Genomic DNA, 15,372 nt, shown 5'->3' with positions numbered 1-15,372 from the left:
CAAAGATGTAATAAATGACTACAAGTACTAGACAACAGGATAAACAAGAAGGCAAGAACATTAAATCATGGGGAGACTAATATGGGTGCAAGAGACATGGGGGCAGGGCGATGGCGCAAGAGGACACGTGATGTATCCTGCCTCCCACCTCTAAAAAAGAGAGATCTATGGTAATCAGAGCTTGCACAAACACTATGATTTACTGCACTAATACTCTCGGCATGCCTAACAGGATCATTCCTAAACTTAAGTGTCCAAAATGCTCATGTCAGACAAATCTTAGCCTATAAAAATGATCTTTGTTCTCCTCTGCATGCAGCTTCTTACACTGCCTCCCAGAAAGCACTTTGCTGCAGTTATTGGTGTTCCATCCTTGTAATGTCTTCATTCTCAGCTTCCCATGAAGCCTTGCCCCACCCCAGCGTTTCTCACTCACAAGGTTCACCAAATACATTCTAGTTGACTTCTCTAATAAACTAGGCATGAAGTCCCTCCTTCCTTAAACCGGGTCTCTTTTATTTACTTTCGCTCGATTCTGAAACCAAATTTAAATTGCTGCCTTTTCAGAACATAATTGTGATGAGTGAATAATAATAATAATAATAATAATAATAATAATAATCCACATTTGTAAAGCGCACAATCACCCGTAAGGGTCTCTAGGCGCTGGGGGCCGTCGGGAAGATTAAGCAAGCTATTTCCCAGAGTCACCTGGTGCTGGGCTAATCTGCTGCCGGAGCCGGGGATCGAACCGTGATCCCCAGATTCCGGAGTCAGTCGCCCTGGCCGCGGCGCCACACCTCTTCCACAGTGGGTGGGTGTATGTGTGCATCTATCTGTGTGTGCTTCAGCTTTGGTTTCCAGTCATGCTATCTGTCCTGGCCTGTCTCCCTGTGTGTTGCATATCCATTACCCTACTACCTACACACGTTCTGACTTTTCTAACACGTTTTTACTGCTGGCTTTTACCTGATATTTTCCACCGCTAGTGGACAAGGAAATGAACTGGTGAAATAGGTCTTGCTCAGTTTTATTTTTGACATCCTTCAGATGCTCTTCCAACACCAAATCTAGAGCTTGTGGATACCTGCCAAATCCCAATGAAACAAAAGCAGTTTGAACAGAATGAATCATGTCACATCAAAGCAAACTTAAGACAGGGGTCTCCAGATACAATGGCGCTGAACTGTACATGTTTGCTGCGGAAAAAGAAACAGTTTGGGCTTTTCAGCTCAGAGTTATACTAGATATTATCCTATTTCTGATCACATCCCCTATCAGTGGAATTAGAACAAAAGAGTAGGCAAATGTACTATACATATCTAATGTATTCGCTTTTTCTGGATGCCTAATAGTAACAATTTCTGTTTCCTTTATTGTCAAACAAGTCCCCAAAAAGTCAGATTCTCAAAGAGCACTCGTTGGCTTGCAGGTCTGCCTCTGCACCTGCTCACTGTGCTCAAAGGTTCCTTACAGCATGACTTCATGGCCAGACCCCGCTCATTAGTCTACAGTAGCTGGCAGTGGTAATCTACTACCGTCAGAATATATGTGATCTATAAATTTACTAAGCTGATCACGACTGAACAGATAGGAATCACCAACACATCTTATTTATAGCATTTAATAAGGCAGAAATAGATAAAGCTATACAACAGTGTTTTCGGCAACTTTACATCACCCATATGTATTCCTTCAATTAGTTATCTGAATACAATTAGAAACATTACTCCCACAGAAGCCACTAGATAGGAGAATGAATCAAATTTTACTTTCATTATTTAATCTAGATTTGGTGAACCTGATTTCAGGATGTTATAAAGCATCATATGGGGAGAAAGGGGGCGTTGGGGATTGGAGGTTAGAGGAGGGTACAGGTCCCTGTAGTCAAACAGTCCTCAAGGGTACTATGTCGGTATTCACACCTAATTAGCACTACTGTGTCTCCTCGTAACCCAAAAAACAAGAAAGATGCAATGTCCTCATACTGCTTTTGTATGACCAAGCTGCTAGAGGGCAAGCATGCTTCAAACTTCAAGCCATTCAGTCTTTGACTTCTGTATAGCGACTACCAATAAGTCCTGCTTTTAGTGCTAACTATTTAAGTGATCCTTGTGAAAAATTTGTTCCAGCTATTTAGAAACTGGGCTGGACCCACCCGTGCAAGTCACCCTAATGAGATGGACTAATCATCCTGTCAGGCTCCAAAACAGAAAATAGATAATGTTAAATAATATGAGTAAAACATTTTCAAACAGAATAACTAAAACATTCCCCATACAAATTTCCACACCAACTGTTGTACAGACAGAGGGTTCGAGAATCACACCAGGGCAGAGGCAAAAAACTACAAGTGGATTTAACCAACACAAAAGATACTTTCAAAGGTAACTTTTAAAGACAAAGCACAACCAACATACTTTGTTTCCAAAAGTCTGATGAAGGGAAGAAGTTGGTTGTTTAACACTGATTTCTTATTTTCATCTGCACTGTTCTCAACACCATAAGCAACATACTCATCCAGAAAGGCACTGAAAGAAAAAAAAAGAGCACACTTAGCTTGCACAGTTTAGTAATAAAAATAAAAGCACATTTTTAAGCATCATACCTGTTCCAAAATAGTTTCTGCTTAACACTGCATATGGAAAACTACACAATGTTACTTTCAGAGATATGGAAGGGGTCGGTAGAGGAAGCAATCCCCACTTCAATACTGCAGGGTCTGCACTTATAGGCACATGATACACAAGCACTGAATAACCCTTGCATCAATACTGTAATTTACAGAGTTGTTTGCAAAACAAAAGATAATTCTTGCATCTATAAACTAGTATCAAATTAACATCAACCAGTTTGCTGGCAAGTAGTGCTTTGAATGATTTAGCACACTCACATATCACATACTAAAGTCACTCGGTGCTTCAATGACAAATAAACACAGCTAAGCTGGTCCTGTAGATGTGCCGAGGCGGGAAACAATCAGTCAAGATACAAAGAATGAAAACCAGTGAACTGATTTGGTAAAAACACCAAAACATTATGAAAAAGGGGTACCCACAATCACAAGAATCATGTGTGAAATATACTATAAAAGCAAATTGTTTCATGCATACTACTACCCCACTGCATCAATTTATCCAATTATAGCAATAAAAACTGCCTCAATATTAAAGCCTTTTCTATTATCTCAAGTTTGAGCCTAGCTCGCTAGCAACCAATTTAATGAACTAGGACTGAACATTTCAGTATTTCCATCTCATATTGCCAACAGTGTACCTGTAATTTAAGACCTATGTCAGCAAACATTGAGAGATTTGCAAAGGCTGACAATAACTGAATAAACAAAAGGATATAAAATTATATAAAAGTCACAGGTGCCAAACCTACCGTTGAACTACTTACGTCATATGCAAAATAAATGCAGATTCTTATTATTGACCTAACAATTACTAAAAACATTACACAAAATGGCTCAAAACGATCATAATTGACCATGACACTGACCATACAATCTCTTGAGCAATTTACATCTTATTATGATAGCCAAACACATGCTGGAGCCAGCAAATGGCAACTGATTTAAGAGATAGGTTTCCTGGTGTGTCTGAGGGGTCAGGTGTGATTTCCACTATGATGTGGTAGGATATCTACTGTAATGATTGACAAATGGCATTTTTTTTGTCAAGAGATCCTAGACCATCTTGGTGAAATGTGAAATATGCAAGTATGCTAATTTAAAGATGATCATCTTCTCAAATGGCAGCCAATGCAATGCTAATTTCCATTTAACTAAACAAGGAGGCATCGTACAACGAATGATATCCATTTAAGTACTCAGCATTTGATCGAGACAAAGGTAATCTTAGTCTGTGCAATTTTACTTTATTAAACAACATGAAGATATCTAAGCGGTCTCCAGGTTAAAATTCATAAAATACAACACAATCAAGATTTATACTGCAAAATTGACATCAACATACATATAACAGATTAGATTAGGTCAATTCAACCATATTCATCAAGTGGTTTGGAACGTACCACATTCATTCTGCACATTCCTTGAGAATATCAATAACTGAAGTCATAATGAAGTGAGAAGAAAATGTAGGACAATAAAACCCAAGGGCCAAAGCAATGTGGACATCAATAACTCTTAGAACTCCATTACAATGACAATCCTTAAACCGCAAATTTGTTAAACCGTTGCACTTGTCAAAACATCAACATAAAAAGATTGAAAAAGAACAATCATGAGAAAGAGTTCATTTGAAAAGAAAGACTCAAGTTGAAAAAAAAGACACCTACATCAAGGTCATCTGACAGGTAGTATGTGTGGTTCTGAAAGTGCATGTTATCATCTATTGAAATGTACGCCAAACAGCCAAACACTGCAGTACAGGGAATAGAATAGAGGAGAAGAAACACTTTGCACAGCCAGAGACTCCAAGAAGGAACATTTACTCACCGAGCCAGAACCTGGTCTAAACCATTCTGCAGCGGTATATTTGTAATTATCGCCATGAGTAGGGTTGTGCAAACCTCTTCATCTGCCTCTTCTGGCTGCTCCAATCCCTCTGGAGAAAAAAATGCATAGAAGCAGAACAGCCAAGTCGTTATCTTGAAAGGATCACTCACATTTTTTAACAACTATTTTACCATGAGGGTTTTTTACATGATCGAGAAATATAAAGAACTTCTTACTTGACAGTAGTTCTCCATCAAATTCACAACTGCTGGGACATTACCATTGGTCAGGCAGCAACTCAAATCTTTTGTCTTACTTTGTATATGTAGATATTAAAGCTCTCTAAACATAAAATGTGTGAACTGGTAAAAGGAGCCACTTGTATTATGCTTTATCCACTTGTTTAGTGAACGTTCTAATTGTATGGTCTTGCAGCACAGTCGAGGGATGGGTTACCTTCACATCGTGGACTCAAACATTTCAACAGAAAGAAGATTCTAATTTTTAAGGGCTGAGCTGAATCATCTGTACTGCAAGTGTGGTTTGTTAATTTTGTGTATATTATTCGGCCTTGTGTGTGCCTTCTGATGTGCGCGACAGTGGGCAGCAGGTCTTCTTTAATTCTGGTACCTGTCCCTCTAGTAGTAGGCATAGCTATTTTGAAGCAAGCTGTCTGGTTGACAAACCATAACAACCCTTTTCCTGACAAACTGCTGAGTGTTTGGTGAGTGCTGAAAATATAAACATTAACTTTTAAAAGAAAGAATAGTGTGTATTTCATTCTACCTTCCTTTTCTAAAAGCAAATGATGGGTCGATTTACTGAGAAAGCCTGCATCTTGCCCTGGCTTCAAGAAAATATGGTTCACACTGGAGTACGTCCCCAGCCTCTACGTATTAAAGAAAACAGACATAGCTAGCTGAAAAACCTGAATTTATTCAAAAGAGGCCCAGGAGCTGGAAAATGCTCACTCAGAGGAAAATATTTCCCTATAAAGGAAACAGCTGGGAGGAGCAATCAAAGTGCTTCTCTTCTATACTTCTATGTGTTTACCCTACACTCAGAGTTGGAGGAAGCAGATCATCTCTTGTGCTTACCATGCTTTTAGAGTTAAGGTTATCTATCTTTTCCCCTGAGATTACCTTCAAGAGAATGACCTAAATTTTAATTTTAACTTCCAACCACAAAAAGCTTTGAATAACCTCTGTAAGATTGCTCTGGTGTGCGTTAATGAAAGCAGTTGTAACAAAGCCATGCAACGATCTTTCCAAATCACCACAGACACTGGGTCTGTAGATAGTAAACCAAAATCTGTCAACGACAGGAGGGTTAAGCCACCAAGGGTTTGGGGCCGCACAACCATAAATAAGTGACTACATGAGAATGAATTAGCAGAGTAAATAAAACTCAGTGACTCAAGAACCTGCATCAGTGGAGGTCAGAAACATATATCACTACCACCTATGATGCCTTTGTGGATCTGCCACATTACCTCCGGTGGTCGCCTTCAACACAGCATCTGAAGCTACACAGTGGCAATGGACATTAATGAACCGAAGCAACAGCAACATTTTCTAGATGCTTTTGAACACTCAGGGCTAAGATTCATTTGTGGCACTTGGAGAGGAATATCCACTAAAAATGGGAAATAGTTTAGATATTTCACAAGAATCTATAATGGAACGAAGGATATATTTGTAATAAATACAATTAAAAACAAGCTACAATAAAGAACAAGTAAAAACAAAAATTAAATTAGATTGGCTAAACATTTAACAAATGCCTTTAGTAAAAAAAAAAAAATAATCCACCAGTACATTAACCTTGACCATAAACCTATGCATACTTGTTAACATTATCCATACACTAGCACTTACCTTAAATGTAATAACCCTTAACCTGACCTTTACATTAACCACTATCCTTGCAGTAAATGTACCAGTTTTCAAAAGACTTTTATTCTTGTCAAACTGAGTTTTAAAAAGGGGTAAAAATAACTATTTTTCGTTACAATTGTATATTTTTCATGGCAACACAATTCCTTTATAAAAAAAAATTTGAGTGTTTAGCGCTGAAAGAAGAAACCATCAGAGAGCTCACCATCCCTGCTGTGCTGGATTACGGAATACACCAGATTTGGCAGGAGGTAGCGCAGAAGGGCAGTTGTATCATATGCAGTCTCGATGCCCTGGAGTGTACTCATCAAATCTGGGACTTTGCACAGAAGAGTAAAGGGTCTGCATGCAGAAAAACAAACAGCAGGCATGTGAGCAGCATTGCTAATCATACTACTAGGTCAGTTCACCTGCAGAGCTATATATGCTTTTCCCGTTTCACACAATTTTTTCAAACGTTCATCCATCAGGCAGAACCTAATGGGATGTTGTTAAGGAAATAAAATAGAAATATTTATTTGAATAGTTTTGTTTAAAATTGTATTTCTTACATGGAATGGTTAAATGGCAAGAAACATTCCCAGGAAAAAACAAATTATTTTCCGACAAAGTCAGACAAACCACCTTCAATCACATCTTTAATTGTAAGGTTTTGTTGAGCATGGCATGCACTCATTCAAGCATCGAAGTGCTGTTCGATGTGAGAGAGGCTGCTTGGGTGTCTGTTCCCAAAGTATGTGTGGCTCAAAGCTATTAATATATTAAGGAAAAAGAACACAACTTATAGTGCTAGGAAGCATGCATATGGAGTCTCTTGTGGAACTACATGTGAACATATGTCAACATGTTTTTGGGGACATTTACAAGCAGAGACTGTTGTTGGGCTATTCTTGCCCAAAGAATCTTCAAATGGTATTCTTTCTAATGACTGAAAAATATGAGCAAGTGAGCAATCTTGGGAAGGGCACAGGTACATTTTGGCATTGGAAAGCAAGCTGGCAAAAGCTAAAGGAACAAAAAGCAAAAGTGTTAAAAAAAAAATGTAGTTAACACAAGTATACATAATTCCGGTTGATTTATCTGTGTCTACGCGTTTGAAACTAAAGGGTCTGACTATGGATGAGAAGTGAACATCGAAAACAGCATCCCTAGCAAATTAATGAAGGCAGCAAACATGATGTCTCGTGGCCAAGAGCCCTACATACCTCAACACCTATGTGATGGCAGCAGGGACTCAAGTATATTCCAAAGTCTGGTCTATTTCCTAATGACCCTGATGTTTTCAAAAACACAATAACATTTATGCTGGAGCAGAAGAATAGTTTAGCACAAATGAATTTAGTGAATGTGAAATTCCACCCAAAAACTATATTTTGACTGCAAGTGCAGAACCTACAGCACTCCTGCCTCTAGCCAACTAGATCAGATGCCGATCCCCAAAAATACCTGAAGCACTTCTTTTAAGAACTCATTTGCTGTCTGGTCCTTCTCTTTACACACCCTCTCAAGTCTCCAATCTAATTAATTCCCGTAATTCCCTCTGTTTGAAGGACATGCCCAGACCCAGATGGGGCATGACTGGCTAAAAGATGGTCACATCTTCTCCTGTTTTGCTAGCACAAATTTGAATTCAGGCCCGAATCCTGCAAATAAACCAGTGATGTCTCTAAATTAGTGGGCAATAATGCCACTGAACCCACTTGCAACTTGCATTGATAAGGCCATTAAAGTGCTGTAATCTTCCTTATGATAGTGAGGGTGATGCCCACTGCACAGCCTTAGGTCGCATCCAGTGTGGGGTGTGAAGGCAGTGGGGAGGAGCCATAAATCTAGGAGAGGCGCAGTGATTGCATACAAATCCTGAACCACTTCAACCATGTCCCTGAGGCGAAAGGCGTAGAATTGAGGAAGAAATAAAGCAAGCGGGCACTAGCCTGCTTAAGGCCTTCCCATAATCACCCTGCATAACCTGCAGCAGAAGCGAAGAACTATCAGAAGGCGGCTAAAGGTAATGTGAAAAGAACAATTGATGGACAGAATGCAGAACGATATCATACATTTATTCACCAGAGTACAGAGATCTGGGCCTAAATCCATAGTTTTTTTGCTCACCATGCCATTCCAGTTGGAACCCAGCGATATGCAAATCAGTCTTGACCATGTGCCTCAAGGGAACAGTCCAGCCCGAACTGCCAGGCCAGGTCCTCCCTGGACCGGAAATAAGCATCCTAGGCGTAGGGTCAAGACTGATTTGCATATGGCTGGATTCAAACTGGAGAGGCATGGGGATCAAAAAAACGATGGATTTAGGCCCAGATCTTTGTACTGGGGTGAACGTATGAAATTGTTGTGCATTCTATTCTGTCCTTCCATTGTTCTTTTTGCAAAAGACAATGTGAAGACAAGTAGCCAGCTGTGACCCTTTTAAAAAATAGGAGTGAGAAACATTCAGATGGCAAAACAGTTTTTTAAGAGCACATGACAGCCCTGAAGAATTATGCCCAGTCCTACGGAGTGACATTAAAAGAGCCCAACTACAAACTATGGAAGTAGGGTAGCATTGCTGTACTGCAAATGTACCACGACGAACAGCAGTGCTGCAGAGCTTCTGAGAAGAACAACATGATTGAACAGCCACACTGAATGTGAGATGTTGGAATTCCCTTCCTGCTGAAAGAAATTTGGCCCACAGAGGTGAGCTATCTCTTGCCCCAAAATTGAAAAGGTAAAATAAAAAAAATTTAAACACACACACCACTGTGTATTGCAAAGAACAGTCACATTAAATAACCTACTCGAGTTGGAGGGAAAAAAAGGCAGAAAGACCAGAGCTGCGCTGTTGGCCTTACCAATGATGAGATTGCTTAGCTTAGTGAGATGACCACTCACAGATACAAAAATACTTTAAAGGCTACACCAAATCGCAGACCTCTTTCTGGGTGAACGTGTGAGGCACTCGGGGAAAACATGGTATCCATGGGAGCACTTCACAAGACGAAAGCCCAATAGGAATGGGAGCTGGAGGACCTCAGCACTTGGGTAGACAATGAGGAGGCAAATAAGAAAGACTAGGCCTGCTCCAAAAAAAGCAAAGTGGATGAACTACCCAACAGGCCAAGTCAAACTGTGATAGTGAGGCTGGGAGAAAGCTTGACGGAAAACTGAAAGCAGCAAACTCATGGCTTCTGGAGATCCCGGATATTTGAGGTGCAAAGTAATCTCAAATCCTTGGTGAAGGCATCCCACAATGTGGTGTTGGGATGAGGAACAGAGTTACGATCCATAAGTTTGATCAGAACAATCAGGCAGACTTTAATGGAGATTTCAGAGGGAGAGGTCACCTGTTATCATCAGTGGCAGAGATTCACCTAAGGGAGGACATACTATTGGTTAACTTTACCACAATCATGCTTGAAAACATTACAAAGGAGAAGGGATCATCAGGACATACACAACAATATAAACATACAGCCCTATTTCAAGCACATAAAAAATGCATCATGCAAGACAGGTACAAATGTTAAAGACTGAGGTGAAACTTTTTTTTTTAAAACCCAAACAGATGGGAAAATGTATTTATGAATGTAGAGTGAGGCAAGATTACCAGCACTGTCTATGTAGCTGTGTATTTTTAGGGGTTTCAGCTAGAGTATCTTCTGTGTTGTGATTACAAAACGGTTAATCAATAAAAGCATAGGTGTGTTGAAATAAAAAAAATGTCTTGCTGCCTTTCCAAATCATTAAACGCAAACTTATTTTTAAATAATTTATTTTTTCTGGCATTAATATTCTAAGTAGGACATCTACTTAAAGAAAGTACGAAATATTGCAAGACTATGCGTGTGCTGATAAATTACACACTGACAATATTTTCTAACAGTCCAACATTAAAGAGAACTCAAATTAAGCTGAATGCGATGAATAGCATAGTGAAAACAATGGGAGGGCAGGTCCAAATTAAACCAAAATGCCCCAAGGGCTTAAGTTGCTAACAATAACCTATCTTTGTACCAACTTGCAAACATGCTTAAAAAATGCTGTAAAACCCATAACATTCTCTTTCCTGTAGTGCCTCTTTAAACCCCAGTTAGTTTTTGGTGACAATACAGATCAGCTTTGATATCTGTTCTCATCCCCCAACCAGTGAACACCGTGATCAGTACTATGTTGTTGCTTACACTCACATCAAGCCCACCATCAGAGCATTAGTGAAAGTTACCAAAAAGCTCTCTTAGGGGTATGCCCTCAACATTTAACCATGTTGGAGAAGTACTGGCAGAAGTGCTGCTTTCCACCATCACAAAAAGGCAAGAAGAGGCAGACCAGGAAGTTCATAGTGAGTGGTGTGGGAAGAGAACTTGATATTAAAAGTTCTAAACTCTCAGCTTATGCTTTACAATATATTCCTGTAGAATGACTGTTAAATAAGCCATCACTGAATGATGGAATTGGTCAACTACTGAGCAGTTTCCTTTGAGAAACTCTCCATCACTCACAGGAGCCTGACAGAGCAAAAATAAAGCTGTGGCATGGCCCAAGTCCACCTACTTCTTCCCCAAGTGATCTGACTCCTGGCTCTGCAGTAGAACTATCAGGCAGCCTAGCCCGTCTCGGATCAGGAATGGGGTCTTGCTCAACGTCTTGGTGATTTGTGTGGCCAAAGCACGGACCAGGGAAGGCTCCATCACCGCTTTCACAGCAAGCTGGCAGATGATCATGTAGGTCGCCGCTCTGTAATCCACCAAGGAAGATCTCAAACCCTGGTATAGAAAGAAAAATATATATATCCAAATATTTATGATAAAGTCCACTGCTGTCTGTACACAGTTCAAGGTCCCTGTACACATGCTGCCTGCTATCACTTCATTTATTCATTTATTGGACCCCAGAGATCATGTTTATCTTCTAGATTGCTTCTTCACATCCCAAAGTCCCCATCATGCTTGTGCGTCTCGCACATCTGCGACTTCTAGCTCCCCCTACCACAACAGTTTGTACGTTGATAAACAGAGGAGAAATTCACAATAACTTGTCACAACTAGGATACAGAAAGTATTCACAGAATGGAAGCAGAAAGGCAACAAGGTCACAGCAAACAAGCAATAATTCATACCTTCTGCACATATGGGAGGAGCTTGGCCACGATTATTTCGGTTATCTTCTCCATAGCTTCCAAGGCTGCAACAATAGTGGAAGCATAAAAGGAAACCAACACCCTCAACTGTGGTGGGCTCTCAAAGTGCTCTCCAAAGATCTGGTGAAAGTAACAGAAAATATACAAAGACTATGAGCGAATGAGACAAAGAAGAAGATCTTCAAACATGTAGTGCATGGGATAGAGTACTTGGTTAGATCCACTAATGATAGGGAAAACAACTCTATGCACTGGTTAAAATACAAGGAGGCTCTGAGGGCAACAGTTTGTGAAGCGGAGTCATTTTATTTTACCTGAACATGTATCCATTAGTAGAATGAGCTTCTTTAAACAATGGCTCTGTTCACTGCCCTCCTCTCTACAGCAGGTCTGGATCCCAATCTAGACAGGGGGTTCCATCTGAGAACTCTGGCCTAGGCTATGCTAGAGGGGTCTTTGTGATTCAAATATATCATGGTGAAGTATAAAAATGGACGAAAATAGTTGACAAATGTATTTATTCACACAGTAGTGGTGAAATTATTAAATTGAGCTCAGTTGTTAATTTTGCCTAACCCAGCATCTTTCTAATTCCCCTTTAAACAGGAGGGCAACCCCAGCTACAAGGCCCTTATCCACCAAATCTCTCAGGCATTCCCCTGGATACTCGTGGCCCGCCTCTATCAGATCATCTCCAGTGACAAACTATTCTGGTAATTTCTTTTATAGCCTTTAAGGGTGAAAACCCATGAAGCCTACGTAGCCCACTGAACTCTCTGCCTCTCGATCTCTCATGATGCCCTAGTGTGGGCATTATCTATGGGGAGTTTGTTCCTGATTGGCTACTGATACTTGGGTTTGTTAAATGGGGAGGGAAAGAGTGATTGAATTTGGTTAGAAACTAACAGGGAAGTCTCCCATGGTGGGTTTCTTTCTTGAATGAAACAGAGTTCCCAGCTCAGGGTGCACAGAGCCAAGTAGGATTGGTTTGCACCCTGCTGGATTTGCATCAATATTGTTTTTACTTGCAGTCAAAACTGCTAATTCCTCTGTGGCTCATGGATATGGGCATGCTATAAAGGAGAGAGTGAAGAGAGGATTTCAACAAATCACTGCCTCCCTGTCGAAAGTAATCTGTCTCCATATTAGTAGATTACCAGGCTCACTTTTAGTGTGGTCCCCATTGTAGAAAGCTGGCCCTTTATATAGTTTCCCAAAATTAGGTGCACTGTATAGAGATGACAGGGGTCCCTTATAGTTCACAGAGACTTGCTTTAACAATCCCAAGGTGCTCTATTTGTGGTAGTGCGGTCGAGCAGCCTTAGGCTTATCAGAGGGGAGTGTTAGGCATTTGTCGCACATACGGAGTCAATCAATGACACACTCTGACACACTGACAGCAAGTTAGAAGAATAGATTTTTGTATTATTTTAGCACCAAGATCTATGAGATTAAGCAAATACTTTTTGAGTGAGTGATTTTCAGAAACACAGAAAGTACAGGTCAGATCAGATTTGAGGCAAGAGCCTCGAAGGCCGTACTGTTATCCCATGGGAGAAAAAAACTCCATAGAGGTACTTCCAATCGAGTTACAGTGGTGTTCTTCTGAACTTAAGGTAAGTAGAGTCCAAGATCCTTAGAACCATCATCTGTTTTGGTTTACCTGCCAATGTGTGTCCAGGTGCTGGTTGCAAGGGTAGCCTAGAATGCTACTGCTGAAGTCTATGGAGAAAACCTGCAACTGAAAAGTGCTGCAAATGGAGACTTGGGGACAAATACGTCAGAACCCAAAGAGGGGGTGGTCTCAGTTCTTGAGGGTCTTTGGGGCAAGGGTGCACCATTGGTAGACTCACTCAGGTTGTGGGGCTTGGGTGCATAGGTGTTTTGTCAAACGGGTAGTTTGTGTTGGAAGCAAGTCAAGAGGTCGGGAGGCTTTTAGTGCGGTGGGCAAACCTACCTCTAAACAAATATGGCAGTGTCAACCTTATTAAAATGATTGTCCTCCCTGAGATTACTTTCCTTTTCAACTCTATCCCTTTACCTTTTGATAAAGGACAAGAGGCCAAACTACAGGGGAAGATAGGCAGCTGTATTTGGTCCTCTAAGGGTTCAATGATATCTTGGAAAAAGCTGAGGAGGAGGCTGGAGGAGGAGGTGGAGGATTTAATGGCATATTGTTATGCATTCCCTTCTAAGATTTTTCATACGTTGAGGAATAAAACCGACCAGTCTCCAAATGGGAATACTCTTTGGGGTACCGTTAAGTGGATTGAGGGGTGGACAATGTCACTTCCTTTTTAAATATGGGGACCCAAAGTACTTCAAGAAAGCGAGGCTGAAGATTCTGCAGGGGGCCCAAAGAACTTGGGTGTTTTTCCAGAAAAAAATAGGAGTTCCCCATTACTCTTCTTGGGCCCGATTTGGGATTCTTCGGGAACCTCTGAGAGACCAGTTTAGTCTGCCATTAAAATCTGAAGGGCTATTTTGTTGGGGAGATCTTAAATCTGGTTCATCTTTGGTTCACTGCGAAGTTCTGAGTAACTGTACCGGGGGTCAACTAACTAGATTTAAATATTATCAGGTCTCCTCCTGGTGGGCAAGGCAGATTTGGGTAGAGGAGGAAGAAGATTCCTGGCTAGGTCAGGCGATGAGAACAGACCCTCTGAAAAAGGAAGTGTCTTTGTGGTATCAGGCCTTGGTAGAGGCAGATGACCACCTGGGCATGGATATCTCAAAGCTTTGGGCTGAAGACCTAGCGAGTGAAAACGCTAAAGAGGTTTGGTTAGATTCTTTCACAATTCTACAAGCAGTTGTGAAACCCCGCTACTCTTAAGCGTAACCATCTTTTTAACGCACAAAGGGTTTATTGGTCTCCAGCCAAGTTGTTGAGAGTTACTGGAATCCCGTATGCTTGCCCAAGATGTATGCACCCCTCGGAGGATGATATCCACATGTTTATGACATGCCCAAAGATCACTGGTTATTGGATTGAGATGTGTAAGTTCTTGGGAGAAGTAATTGATCAGCAAGTCGAGGTAAGCACAATTCTTATATTTTTTGGCTTGATCAGGAAGATTCAACACGAAAAAACGCTGTTATCTCCAGATTTATTTTCTATGCTATCCTCCTGGCGAAACGAGAGATCTGTAGGCTTTGGAAGTCTGAAAGTCCTCCTTGCTTTTCTGACTGTGTTAAGAATATAATATCTACAAGTCAGTTTGACATGGCTTGCGATTTTAGAAGCCGGGAGAAAGTTTGGACATTGTTGGTCGAATGGAGCAAACGCCCCAGGAGGGCCGATGATTAAGTCCAAAAAATCTTGCTGTCGGTCCTTGTTTCCTTCTGCTACGGGTACAATGGTGAAGGAATGAAGTGGAAACAGTATCTTTTTCTTGGATGGAAAGGCTCTGCTCCTTGGTTTGGCAATCGGGATAGGAGCTTTCCAGCAAGAGAATTGGCAGAATGAGGACAAAAAAATAATAGATGGCGGCCTCTATGGTGCTGATGATCCACATTGGTAGGTCTGAGCTGGATACTGAGCAAGCCTTGGCTGCTGCAAGGGGTTCGGTACCCAGGGTATTAGTACAGGGCAGCTCCTGGGGTCATGGCGCCTCCAGACTTGGTGGGGGTTAGATCTGACCTTCTCTGAGCACGACAACCTTCTCCTGGGCAGATGCTATATTGGTAGACCCAGTGGTCAGCAGATCGGTGAACTGGACGTTGCGTTCAAGGCCTGCAGGTAAGTGGCTCCTCTACTTTAAGGGAGATGATGGCGGGTTTCCCCACTGAGGCATTTGGAGGCTGCACAACTGCAGGACAAGTTGGGTCTTTTCAATTGTCATGAAGGGGAGCAGGCAGGCGGGGTTTGGAGCGAAGTC

General features: G+C 41.1%; 1 protein-coding gene across 1 annotated transcript in view; it reads right to left on the bottom strand.

Annotated features, from left to right (window-relative positions):
- Positions 1 to 15,372, bottom strand: part of HEATR1 (HEAT repeat containing 1) — a 412,033-nt gene that overhangs the window by 271,596 nt on the left and 125,065 nt on the right. Inside the window, exons 6-11 of the mRNA XM_078648603.1 lie at positions 11,474 to 11,614; positions 10,909 to 11,120; positions 6,566 to 6,702; positions 4,466 to 4,574; positions 2,421 to 2,531; positions 970 to 1,087 (exon numbers count right to left, since the gene is read on the bottom strand). Of these exons, the coding sequence (XP_078504729.1) occupies positions 970 to 1,087; positions 2,421 to 2,531; positions 4,466 to 4,574; positions 6,566 to 6,702; positions 10,909 to 11,120; positions 11,474 to 11,614 (828 nt within the window). The remainder of the gene's footprint in view (positions 1 to 969; positions 1,088 to 2,420; positions 2,532 to 4,465; positions 4,575 to 6,565; positions 6,703 to 10,908; positions 11,121 to 11,473; positions 11,615 to 15,372) is intronic.

The sequence above is a fragment of the Lissotriton helveticus genome, chromosome 6 (assembly GCF_964261635.1).
Source record: "Lissotriton helveticus chromosome 6, aLisHel1.1, whole genome shotgun sequence".
Taxonomy (NCBI): Eukaryota; Metazoa; Chordata; class Amphibia; order Caudata; family Salamandridae; genus Lissotriton; species Lissotriton helveticus.
This window is presented reverse-complemented; position numbering and strand designations above follow the sequence as displayed.